Source organism: Branchiostoma lanceolatum, chromosome 3 (assembly GCF_035083965.1).
Source record: "Branchiostoma lanceolatum isolate klBraLanc5 chromosome 3, klBraLanc5.hap2, whole genome shotgun sequence".
Lineage (NCBI taxonomy): Eukaryota > Metazoa > Chordata > Leptocardii > Amphioxiformes > Branchiostomatidae > Branchiostoma > Branchiostoma lanceolatum.
Window position 1 is genome coordinate 1,632,835 of NC_089724.1, and position 13,031 is coordinate 1,645,865.

At 48.7% G+C, this 13,031-nt stretch overlaps 1 protein-coding gene across 1 annotated transcript; it reads right to left on the reverse strand.

Moving 5' to 3' along the window:
* Positions 1-3,057: 3,057 nt before the first annotated feature.
* On the reverse strand, positions 3,058-9,192 carry LOC136429651 (uncharacterized). Its single transcript, XM_066419575.1, has 4 exons — positions 8,288-9,192; positions 6,972-7,857; positions 6,424-6,614; positions 3,058-5,335 (listed from the first exon to the last, which is right to left on the reverse strand). Exons 1-4 carry the CDS (start codon positions 8,876-8,878, stop codon positions 5,090-5,092), a joined length of 1,914 nt encoding a protein of 637 aa, XP_066275672.1. The 5' UTR covers positions 8,879-9,192; the 3' UTR covers positions 3,058-5,089.
* Between the last annotated feature and the right edge of the window lie 3,839 nt (positions 9,193-13,031).

Below are 13,031 nucleotides of genomic sequence, written 5' to 3' on the forward strand. Positions count from 1 at the left end.
ATTTTTATATTAATCGGTTGAGGTAAAGAAGCTCAGACAAAGTGACTGGGAAAGAGAAAATCTTGGATTTTGAAGCAAGCCTCATAGGCAATATGAATTTCATGTATCTCTTTTTACTACTTTTGGGTGGAGTTGTTTTCTCTTGACTTTTGCTGCTGTTTACATACGAATAGTTACTTCCTTAATATTGGCAAATTTCTATTTTCAATGTACTCTTATAGCCATAGTTAATGAATGGATGTCATAGAAAGAGCTGACTAAATTTACTGTAACATTTTCTAGTAAATTTCTTTTTTTGGTACTGCCGTAACTGATAAGATTTGTTAGAATACTGATGATACAGCCATGACAGTTTGTAGTGGTACTGATATGGACTGCTGCTATGTTTGTTGCTGTTTGCATGTTGGTCGAACATATTTGTTTGTTTGTTTGTTTGTTTGTTTGTAAGAAATATGATGATGATGTTTGTTTGTAACTGTTTGTTATTTTCTGTTTGAACTTCCTAATGCAAAAGGAAATCATCAAGGCCTTTATTGTTTTCACCAATTAGTGGAAAACTACTGTAGGAATGTCTCTATCTCCCTGGCCTTAAGCCCCTGTCACACCTGTGCGTATATACAAGTCTGCATGAGTTGCGTATTAACATGTTTTTGGTTAAGCTTAAGTTTGCAGCCGATGAAGTGATTTATTAGGTTCCATCACTACATGTAGGTTGCACAACGGTGGGTCAAAGTAGAAAACAACTTTTCCCCCGCAAACTTTACTTAAACCACAAAAATGTTAATGCGCAACTCACGTGCACTTGAATATATACGCACAAGTGTGACAGGGCCCTAACAAAAACATTGTTATATAATAACCATTGTTTAATGATATGTGTCTGTCACCAATACAAGTAGAGCTACTACCAGTGCAATACGATGTACATTGATTGTGTTTAACGTTGATTGATTCTGCCAGGCAGAAAAGCAATTGATTATTTATCATGTTCGATCTGACGGCACAAACTTCGCATAATAATGAGCCATGACAATCACATGTCCTCAGATGGGAAGGTCAAAGTTCAGGTCTATGCTCGCCTTGACCGCTGACCCATTCATACAATGTATTTTGTTACTGTGCTCAATTTTTATCCATTGCAATCCATTCATTGAGATGTTTGAGTCATGTTACATTTTGATTCATAATATTGAAAAGCCACACATCTATGTACAAATTGTTATTGTCGATATGTCTTATGACTTATTAGGTGGAAATCTCGGAAAGTTGATGGGACTGTCTTTCATTGCTTGTAGATAATATGCAGTTATCTTGTATTACATTATGTAAATATTGTTATTAAAAGCAGACTCACCTAAACTGAGGCTTGAAATAGAACAGTATGACATGTCCCTGCTGTACATGTACAACAGTGAGGCGCGTTCTCTAAGTCAGTGTTTTCTCTACAGTTTAAGGCACCTACATGTAGAAATATAGCAAATACGCCCCAGTCCCTTCTCTACATTTAGTACATGTGTATACAAGTACCAGGGAATTGGAACTGATCTGAGCTGTACATGAATGTTTGGGCTGACTTCACTGATGATCCATGGAAGAACAGGCCAAAGCATCACATGTGCAGTGAGCACTGTCAGCAAGAGGGTTATTATCATGCGCAACAAATTAGCGTACATCTGAAAAGGTGGAAAACTGTATCCATGACAATACCACAGAACTAAATATTGCCATGGTAACTTGTTCTGTAGAATGTTGTCCAAAAATTGACATAGCCACAGAACTGACATTGCCATGGTAACTGTTCTGTAGAACACTTTCCCCATGACAGTGATGTCACCGCCTGAAAATCCTAGAAGTTATGTTTGAGTGCTGTTACCATGGCATTGCCATAAGTATTGTGTTGCCTGAGGCCTGCTGCCATGACAATAATTGTTGCTGTAGAACACATATGCTTCGTTACAATGACAGGTTTGCAATATTTGTTGTCTGTACTTAGTAAGTAATGCATTACTGGACGTATTGGTGTGAATGAGGAGGAAGGTTAATTAGTAGTAGTCTAATGATTTGACATGTATGTTCGTTAATTTCCTGTTAGATTCTCCATGCCTTGTATCAAGGATGACAGTGCGATTGATTTCTAAGAAGAATGATTTTCTTGGAGTGCTGCAAAGCTATGTTGGCCCCACCCCCTGACACGGCATAACTAGACTATTGCAATGTCAGGGACAATGGCAGATAAAGCCACAAATCTTTCATCTTCCTTCAGGAGAAGTCACTGGATTCCAAGCCATGAACTGACAATGATGCTATTGTAGGGTAGCTGTTGTTGCCTGTTTGAAAATTACTTTAGTCTCTTTGACTGTAGATATGTCTATATACTTTGTCAAAACTTTGGAAATTGTGTCAAATTGCTGAAAATGTACTGCGTTACCTGAAAGTTTTGTCTGTATATGTGACAATACTGATACCGGTACACGGACGTGTTTGTATATCGTCTTCTATAACCTTCAGAGGACTTTTTTCTGTGAACTTTCTTCTCTAGACGGGAAAATTCGTAAATGGTGTCTTACAACAATCTACAAGCAGATGTAGGGATCTGGCCCAATCTCAGTGTTTCACGTTAAACTTTGTTTTTGCAACGTTTAGTAATGTTTGTTATATTGCAAGTGTTTAAATCGTCGCTGCCTCCTACAGCAAAAGTGGGGCAATACCAAAAAGATGTACTGAGCGTTGCTAAAACACCGAAACTGACCCGGACCCTTACACCTGCTTGGAGATTAGTCTTACATTGTACAAGGCAATGCCACATATTGTGCACTCTTTAACTTACGTGTATCATGACTGCTGATCATTCTATTAGAAAAGCAATTCGTATTATAATCAGAAAAGCCTTTTTACGCTGTAATGTGATTCTCCCGGACCTCCACCCTCTATAGTAACACTAGTTAAAGCTAATCTCCAAGCAGATCTACACGGTGCCAAAATCGTATATGCTGGCCAGAGAAGCTCCAGTCAGGCCTGACTGGAGCTTCTCTGGCTAGCATGTACGATTTTGGCACCGTGTAGATCTGCTTGGAGATTAAGTTGAAGGTATGTACAGGGCCCAGGGTTTTAAGAGGACTTGCTGCTGGTTGAATTTCTGTTGAGGCGCACACTGGCATATGTGATGCTGATGCTGCTGTACATGTCTTCTGTTGTTTGTTCTTAATTGTGTGTATGATACCTTTGGCAAATACATGAGGCGAAACTTGTATATGGTTGGTCATTGATTATCATGGAAGCTCATCTGTGTTGGTAGTAATCATAGTACTTCCAACACAATGGTATACACGGCCGATCAAATTTTATTTTCAACGATCACAGTCGCCTTCTTCAAAAGTGGCCGTTGAAATTTTGACCCGTGTATATCTTTGTGTTGGGAGAAAGTTTGGTATCGTACTATGGTTGTTATTTGTTGTGTCAAGTGGTTAGGTGGTTTTATACGCAACAACAACACTTATACTGCGTCCGACTGCTGCAGTTCAAGCTGAAGGGGCAGGTGGCGCTGGTTTCGTCTAAAGAATGGTTGGATAAAAATGATATCCTCTGTTGCACACTTTATGCTTGACGGCCAAGGTCGTGTAGAGTTCAGCCTATTGTTACACACAGGTGGCAGGGAAAAATGGTGTATGTGTGTGTGTGTGTGTGTGTACATGTATGTGCGCGCGCGCTCATGTGTTTTTGTGTTAGTGTGTCTGTGCGTGTGTGTTTATGTGAGTGTGTGTGTGTGTGTGTGTGTGTGTGTGTGTGTGTGTGTGTGAAATAGTCGTTATTGGTGGATTGCAACATTAGGACATGTCAATTTGATTTCGTTGTGCACCGATATACTACTATCCACAAAAATAGCGGAGCAGAATGAAAACGCATTCTGTGATAGAACCGGTACTTCAACTGTACTGTGCAGGTACCTTTCATACGTTGTTAAACCCATGGGACAATGGCATGGTACCGGTTATCAGGCTATCGCTATTGTTGCCTCAGTCACGGGCCTCACTGTGTACGTAAACACAGAGGTCGGAACCTCCTTGTTGTCATCTTGCTCGACTGAAAGGGTGGGGAATGACTGCGCATATTCTGCTGCAGGAGGTGCACTGTTACACCAGCGATACTCTCATGTTTACACGCGCTACATCCACACCAATAGGCGAGGTACACTGAGACGCGGACTCCTCGGTAAAGAGGTGAACCTTTCCCGTAACATACGCCACCATCTGGCCGATAGGCGACGAACGGAGACTTGTACTTCTCGGTAAACGGAGGTGGATTTTCCCCGTAACATTCGGCACCATCTGGCCGATAGGTGACCGGGTACGGAGCTCGAGACGCGGACTTCTCTGTACAGAGGTGGACTTTCTCGGTAAAGTCCCCCTCACACTTCTGCGTATATACAAGTCCGCATGAGATGCGTATGCGTATTAACATGTTTCTGGCTTAGGTCAAGTTTGCAGCCGAAGATGTCATTTCTTTGGCTGCACAACGTTATGTCAAAGTAGAAAACAACTTCTTCCACGCAAACTGTACTTCTAAATAAAAAGAAATGTTAATGCTTGAATATACACACAAGTATGATAGGGCCCTAACATTAAACATACGCAGCCATCTGGCCGATACATGTAGGTGACCGGGCACGGAGACGCGGACTTCTCTGTGCAGAGGTGGACTTTCTCGGTAACATTAAACATGAGCAACCATCTGGTAAGCAGATCTGGTTAAACACACACGAGTTCTTTTCAGTCCTGCTCAAGCTAGCGCTCTGTCCGACCTGTACCGTGGTGACACCCGGGCTGGACCCGAGCGGTCGCGGTGGGCGCACCTAGCCTCTACCAGGCCCGGCGGATGGCTGGAAATATAGTGGAAATTGGCCAAATAGAGTGAATAGTTTGCTAAGGGAGTCGGATACGGAGAGAGGAACCATTTGCCTTCCACGGCAAACTGTGCCCCTATAGCAGACTAACTCCTCTTGCATGTTTTTCTGTCTATTTGGCCAATTTCTACTCTTTCCAGCCGCCTCTGGAGCCTGGTAGAGACTAGAGCGCACCCTCCGCACCAGCCTTCAGCTGAGAGAGTCCATGGGGATGCTCAGGCTAGCACTCTGTCCCACCTGTACCGTGGTGACCCCCGGCAGGCGCGGCGGAGTGACACCCTGCAGCAGCAGCCTCGCCATGAGCAGGAGCGACCAGAGCCAGTAGAACATGCAGAGCGGGTACAGCAGGTGCAGGAACACGTTCCAGTCTCCCGACGTGAACGCCGCGCGCTGCACCGGAGTCGTGTAGCAGGTCGTCAGCGGCGTGGACTGGACCTGCAACATATTGCATATAATAATAATAATTGTTTTTATTGGTCTGACATTACCCGCAATGGCAGCCTTATGCTAGGGTCACATTTCCTAACCGGCCCGGCCGGACTGTTTGCGAAAACGAAAAATCAAAGTGTATGTCAATAAATTTGCACAAGCTATGCTCTTGAATAATTTTGGGTACGTTTTGTGTTTTTGTTGTCTTTTATATCATACTTTTCGTTCCCAAAGACTGCCCGGCCGGGCCCCGGATTTGAAATGTGACCCTAGCATCACTAGTGCTGAATTGATGCAGGGTATTACAGGTTTCACACAATACACAACATATATAATATCTTATTCACACTTGCATTTTGTGGAATTGTCGCCAGGGTCTGGGTGGCTGCCATTCGGCGCCACCAGGTGACCTCAATACCACTTTCCCCAACCGAAGTCAGGTACCCATTTACACCTGGGAGGACTGAAAGTCGTGAAAAGTGCCTTTCCCAAGGGCACAAGATCGGTGACATGACAGGATTCGAACTCGGGACCTCTTGGTTGAACTTTGAGTCGAACGCTTTGCCGTTGCGCCACACGACCCCACTAAAATATAGACGTTAGAGATTCCTGCAATGATTGTAAAAGCCCATTCTCATCCCATGCTATACACTCTTGTCTTACTGTAGTCATGTACCAGTAGATGGCATACTTTGTACCTTGTACAATTGTTGTGCAATAAAGTTATATATTTATATATACCTCTGACTTCTCAATGACGTTTTGGGTTGTGATTCCTCAATGTTAGATTTAGTGTATAAATACAAGGTAAGGCATATAATATGTAAATCTGTAATCGTACATGTATTTGATATGAATATGTGTGTAGTACAGGGCTCTAGGAAGGATGATAGTATGCTAAGAATGGATTCCCCAAACAAGCAAACAAAACAAAACAAACAAACACACCTCCAGGAAGCTGCCATTGATCCAGACGCAGAGGTTGAAGAGGCAGAGGAGACCGCAGTGCGACTCCACCCTCCCCTCCAGCCGCCGGTGCGTCACGCACGACCAGACAAACAAACAAACAAACAAACAAAAACAAACAAACACACCTCCAGGAAGCTGCCGTTGATCCAGACGCAGAGGTTGAAGAGGCAGAGGAGGCCGCAGTGCGACTCCACCCTCCCCTCCAGCCGCCGGTGCGTCACGCACGACCAGACGAACGAGGTCTGCAGAATGAGCTGGGCCAAGTTCAGGATGGCGTCCGCCATCAGCAGGCCCCTCAGCTGGGCGAAGTCGCCTTCTGTGTGTGTGCCGCGTGTGTAAAAGTGCCGTGATTAGTGAATTGTAACATTAGGCCATGTCTATTTCGTTCACGGATATTTGCACAGAAATAGCAGAGCGGGAGCGCAAAATAACAGCGCTCTCTGTGATAGAGCCCGTATTTCAACTTAACTGTGCAACAAGTCTTCATGCATGACTAAATCCTTGGAGCAAAATGTTATCATAATAACATCAGTAAAAGATATTGCAATAAAACGTAACCGACCAGAAAGGCAATGACTTTCTTCAACTGTTGAACAAAAGTTGACTTCTTACGAACCGAGTCATGCTTGTTCAAACTTAAGACGTTGTTAATAAGATATATGGGGCTCATTACCTGTGATGTCGTGCGTGCAGCCGTGCGGCCTGTAGGTGTCGGGTAGCGCTGTGGGCTGCAGGCTCGTCATCGCTGTGGGCTGCAGGGTCGTCGTCCATCTCCTCGCCGTGGGCTGCTGGGTCGTCATCCATCTCATCGTCGTGGGCTGCAGGGTCGTCATCGTCGTGGGCTGCAGGGTCGTCATCGCCGTGGGCTGCAGGGTCGTCATCGCTGCGGGCTGCAGGCTCGTCAGCGCCGTGTCCCAGCCCCATATCGCCCGCACGTTCAGCACCAGGACTCCCGCGGCGCTCAGGAGCAGGAGAAGCACGTCAGCTCCGCGGGACTGGTACTCCCGGGCCCCGCCGGCACGGACTGACATGCACCCCGCCAGGGTGGATATCACGAACAACCCGAAGTACAGTATCTTGTAGGAGTAGTACATGATGACTTTGTAGTAGTCTGCTTCACTCGACACCGTGGTCGCCTGCCGGGTGATCGCAACCAATCCGACGGAGAGGACGGCGACTGTCACCGAGAACAACTGCATGGCCGCGCCTGCACGGGGGCGACTGGTCTGTTCCGGCCGACTGTCCGTCGTCGAGCTGCCCCCCTCCCCCTCGCGTGCTTTGGACCACAGGTAGTACATCGTTGGGAGGGAGAGGAGGGCGAACGTTCCGACAAGAGGCTGGCAGTACAGCTGAAACTGTAGGAAGGTGCAGTATTCCACGGTGAACACGTTCGGCGCATCCTCATCCTCATCCTCGCCACATGTGCCAGCCTTTGCGGCGGTGGCGTCCCAACACGTGTTGTCGTTGGAACACAGGACGGACGGTCTGTCCACGATCTCGTAAAACCACGACGCCAGGTCGGCCAGGACCACGAAGGTGAAGAGCAGGACCGTGTACACCTTCAAAGTCAAAGTCAAAGTCAAAGTTTATTGCACAACGATTGTAACAGGTACAATGTAAGGCAAAGATAAAATACTACTGGATACTTACATCAAACTACTAAAAGCTACAGGAAGGTTCTATGCTATGATGATGATCCACTGTATTATATGATCCATTATATGCTATACAATGGTTATATTAGGTTCTAGGCTGTACAATGCTCCATTTCAAACTATAAGAAAGCACTATCTATGTAATATTATCAGAGGTAAATAATATCAACAGGAGATACAATATGGAGCCGTATATGTCAATTATACAATAACATGGTGAAGAGATGAATGTCTTATACAACTAAATCGCTATTTCACGGATTCTTTTTTGCATAGATATATAGATATATTGGCCTAGATATACAGATATTGTTTCAGGACATGACATAAGTACCTTCTGCCGGGCGAAGTTCCTGGTCCGGAAGCTCCACCCGAACATCGCGACCTGCGCCGCCACGAAGACCAGACGCCCCGCGTGGAAGGCCAGGCCGGTGCCGTGGCGGGGCAGGAGGGGGAACGCTCCCCGGTCGCGATGGACGCACGACCCGGTCAGCAGGAAGAAAACCACGTCCAGCGCGACGCAGGCGACCGCAAGCAGCACGATCGGCACGAACAGCAATGACAGTTCCAACCCCTCCGTCCCTGGTCCGTCTTCCGCGTCGTCTCTCATGAACGGGTCCCGCCGAATGGCGAAGGCGACGGCCGCGACGCAGGGGATCCCGAGGTACACCAGCACGGTGAAGATAATCTGCAGCGCCTCGGAGGAGCTCTCACAGCTCGCCGTGGACATGGCGTCTTGGAAGGAGAGGAACAGGAAAACGAAGACGCAGACGCCGACGAGAACGACTGTGCCGACCACTGTCTGCGCGCTGAGCGGCTTCTCCAGCCGCTTCCTGAGCCATTTTGTACACCAGAAGGGCCCACAGGAGCACCAGGCAGGGCAGCGACGGTTTCTCACCGGCACGAGGTCTTCTGTGGAGGCCATGCCAGCGCCATCGGTCGGTGCGCCGCAGACTTAATAAACTGCCGTTTGTGTTTAGTACACAGCCACGAACGTAGCGCTCCGCACGGTAGTGAATGGTACATAGCAGCGAACAATAAGCCCTGCCTTGTTTACAGCGGATTGATTTCAATTCCAGTGAGTTGACGGTGCCCTATTGGTGGTTTCCTCGAAATGCCACGTGATACCGAGTCGTGCGTTCGACAGACTTCCATCAAACAGTTCACAATGGGTGGAGTAGAAGTATGATACTTAAAGATCTTGAAAAGCTGTACAGTCAGGGAGTTTTTTTTACGTATTACAGCGATTCGTTTCACCTTTCAACGGCCCCGCCTTTGAACAACTCCCAAAATTGTTTAAAGCTCTGTGGTTTACTTCAAGGTTTCAAATATCTTATAGTAGAGTCACTTGTATCATTCCATTCTCCACAGTGCCTCGGTTACTCTACCATTGTTTTAGGAATGAATGAAATTTTGACCTCGATGCTTTTGGCGATATTGGAGCGACAGGCCCTCTTTACGTGCAGCGCAGCGAAGGCTACACGAGCCGACACTTGGCAGTGTAGACTATAGAGAGCCGCCGGGCTGAACTTGTGTCGTGTTTCACGGTTCTATTGACACAACAACCTGAAGCCACCAGCCGCACGGCCGCTGAACCACGGGTGACCGCAACCCATTTTGCCTAGTTTTTTTTTATTATTTTCATTGTCTTGCTGATTTAGGGCCAAGTCCGTCCTACTTTGGAGCGACAGGCCGAGTACTCCCTGACCGCCACCCCATTGAGGAGTCAAAAGCCATCAAGCCACCAGCCGGCCACAAGCCACCTGTACCACCGAGGTTTGGTACGTAGACGAAGAAGACTTGGCAAAGCTGTTCACACAGAGCAGGAATTCGGAACCTTGGGGTTATGGCCATTGCATAGCGCTTGTATATGGAGGAAGCAGCAGTTACATGTTTGGCCCGCGGCCGTGGACGTTGTTGTACTCACGGTCTTCTTTGTTCGTTCGGCGATTTTTGACATCCACACCTGAGGGGATCAGGTAACGGACACGTGTGCTTCTCGGTAATGATGTAATTTCTCGTTGTCATCTATCGGCAGCTGCTGAATGGGGCATGGCTTTGACCCCCGCAATTTTAATGGAATTTCTCCAAGTGGTGATATACAATGCCATTCGTTCGGCAGAAGGTTATGCTTCTTTTCAGAGCGGTTTTCTGTTTGTTGCTTTCTGGTTGAACAATATAAATCAACAAAGGCAGATAAGCCTTTGCTCTCTGCCCCTCCTATCCTCTCTCTCTACCCTCCCCTCCCCCCGTATACACACACCCTGTGTCTTTCTCTCTCTCTCTCTCTCTCTCTCTCTCTCTCTCTCTCTCTCTCTCTCTCTCTCCCTCCCTCCGTCTCTCTTTTAATCCCCCTCCCAAGCGTGCCAGTAAAAATACCAACTCTTTCCAAGTTGAATGTTTCATTGTACAGCTATTATTGGTTCAACAGCAAATGCAAAAAGCACAAACAAAATTGAATGGTGAGTTCGAAGTTGTAAAGTAGATAAATGGTAGCCTGAAGGCTGTCGTGTTTGTCATCAGCTCAGAGAATTCATCTGCATGGTTGCACCCTGTGCCGGTTGCTCTCCCAATGGCATTGACAATGGCTGAAGTCTTCCCACGTGTATGGTCGCACCTTGTTCCTGTTGCACCCCCAATGGCTGAAGTCTGCCCGCTCGCGGTGGGCTCAGAACCAATGGCTGAACTCTTCCCGCGTCCTGAGGGCTCGGAACGAGAGTCTTCAGCCGCAGGTTGACAGTCATAACGAGCGCCTGCAGCCAGTACAGCATGAACAGCGGGTAGAACAGATGAACGAGCTTGTTCCAGTAACGGACGAACGCCACGCGCTGCACAGGGCTCAGCCAGCAGGTGGTGGTGGGAGCGGACTGGACCTCCAGGAAACTGCCGTTTATCCAGAGGGAAAGGTTGAAAAATACGAGCAAGTTGTAGTGAGTGTTCAGGGCGCCCTCCCTCTGCGTCTGGCACGTGGCTGTGAGGAGGAACGTGGTTTGGAAGACGACCAGGAGGATGTTCAGCGTCGCGTCGAACCCCAGAAGGACGCGAAGAGGCATCAGGTCGTCGAATGCTGGGGGCACCGACAGGGGGCAGCCGGAGTGTCGCAAGTCCTCGCCGCTTCCGCTTCCCGACCTGGCGAGCGCGAAGAACGACATCAAGTGGAAAGCAGACAAGCCGATCGCGCCGAGGCCCAGCAGGACGATGTCGGCAACGTGCGGCCGGTAGTCACGCTTGTCTTCGGACCTGCTCTTGATCTCACCCACAAGTGCCGCCAAGACGAAGAAGAAAACGTACACGACTTTAAACGCGTGGTAGGTAATGACTGCTTGGTAGTCGGCATATTTTGGCGCGGCTGTGGTAGTTATCGCATTTGTTGTGGCAGGCGCTGTGGTTGGAGTAGGTGTGGTCGCCCTCCATCTCGGCGTGGTCGTCCACCATCTCGGCGTGGTAGTTGGCATTGTTGTTGGCATTGTTGTTGCCATCATTGTTGTTGTTTTTGCAGTCTGAGTGGTCGATGGCAGGGCGGCCTGTTGCGTAACTATGACAAGCGCCACCGACAAGACAAACAGGACAAGGGCAGGAACCAGCCAACCCGGCGCGGCTAAATCCCCATGAGCCTGCGGCCGGCGGCCTATGAGAGGCTCGCTCTCGCTCTCCCTGCTTGCATGCTCGCTCTCCCGCGCCTTGGACCACAGGACGAACATCGCGGCCGTCGCCACGAGGCTGAACTGGCCGACCAGCGGGGTGCAGTACCGTTTCAGCCGGAGGAAGTCGCAGTGCGTCGTCCGGTCGCTCCCCTCGCAGGGCTGGGCTGTCGGGGCGACGCTGGACCAGCAGCTGGAGCTGTCGCAGATGATGTCGGCGTTCTCCGACACTTGGTACAACCAGCACGCCGCGTCGGCCAGGACGACGAACGCCGCGAGAAACGCGGTGCCGACGGTTCGCTTCGGCCACTTCCGCGTCATGTGCAGCCACCCTATCACACTGACCTGCGCCACCACGAAAACCAGCCTCGTCACGTGAAACGCCGTGCTGGTGTGGAGTCCAGAGGGCAGTCCGTCCTCCCGAAAACTGCACGAGTTCGCCACGACCAAGGCGTAGATGTCCACCACCATGCAGGCTATGGCCAGCAACACGAGAAGGACCAAGGTGACGGTAGATTTCGCTCGGTCCATTTTCAGTTCTTCTTCTGTTTCTTCCTCCAGGGGCATGTAAGGGTCTTGCAGCGCCGCCCAGAGCAGCAGTACAGTACTGCACAAACCCGCGGCTACCACCAAGGTGTACCAGACCTCCAGAGGGTTGGACCGCGCACACTCCAGACTCAGGAGGACGGTAGCCGCACCGAAACCCACCAGGAAGAACGTCAACAAGGCAACAATCACCCCCGCCGTCTTGGTGCCGACATTCTTCTTGAGACGCGTCCTCAGCTTGTTGGTCCACCACTGGAACTGCCCTCCGCACCATCCGCACCCACCGGACGAGCCGCATACCTCCGCATAGTACCAACCGGGACTACCGGGGCAGTCGTGGTGTCGGACATTGTACCTTCCGCTCAGACACACTTGATTACAGGAAAGAAAACCTCGAGCTACGCCAACAATGATACAAGCAATCTGCGCTTCTAGAGTTCCTGATCCTGATTTCTTGTCGTTGGTACAGCACAACAAGGCTTTGTACGACTTCTTTAAAACCACCGTACCGGAGTTTGAAGTTTATTTGGCGGCGATGGGGATAGACTGTCGATTTGCTCGCATCTTTCTCTCTCCTTCTGTCTCTGTCTCTGTCTCTCTCTCTCGTGAATTTCTTCACGATCGCGAGTAAACTAGTACTTGTAGTATTAAAGTAATCCCAGTCGACCATCACTGGCTGTTGCCTGGAAACGCCTGTATGTTCGCGGCGACCCGTCATCTCGTGGCTTGCTCACCTTTTGTGGCTGCCGAACTAGTGTTCGGGTTATTTACTGAGAGATGTTCGGGTTTCACATCGTCACAACAAGGCTAGCTGTGAGGTCCTATGTCCCCGAGTACAACAAAACGCATTGCCACTAATAAAGTCTTGGGCATACTGAACTCAAGGGGTGT

What these genes read in the sequence shown, in the direction of transcription:
- LOC136429651 (XM_066419575.1), bottom strand. Translation starts at nt 8,878, where the DNA reads ATGGCCTCCACAGAAGACCTCGTGCCGGTGAGAAACCGTCGCTGCCCT. An exon ending in GGAACTTCGCCCGGCAGAAG is followed by an intron (nt 7,858 to 8,287) that starts GTACTTATGTCA and finishes TTGACTTTGAAG; the next exon opens with GTGTACACGGTCCTGCTCTT. An exon ending in CTGCACGCACGACATCACAG is followed by an intron (nt 6,615 to 6,971) that starts GTAATGAGCCCC and finishes GCACACACACAG; the next exon opens with AAGGCGACTTCGCCCAGCTG.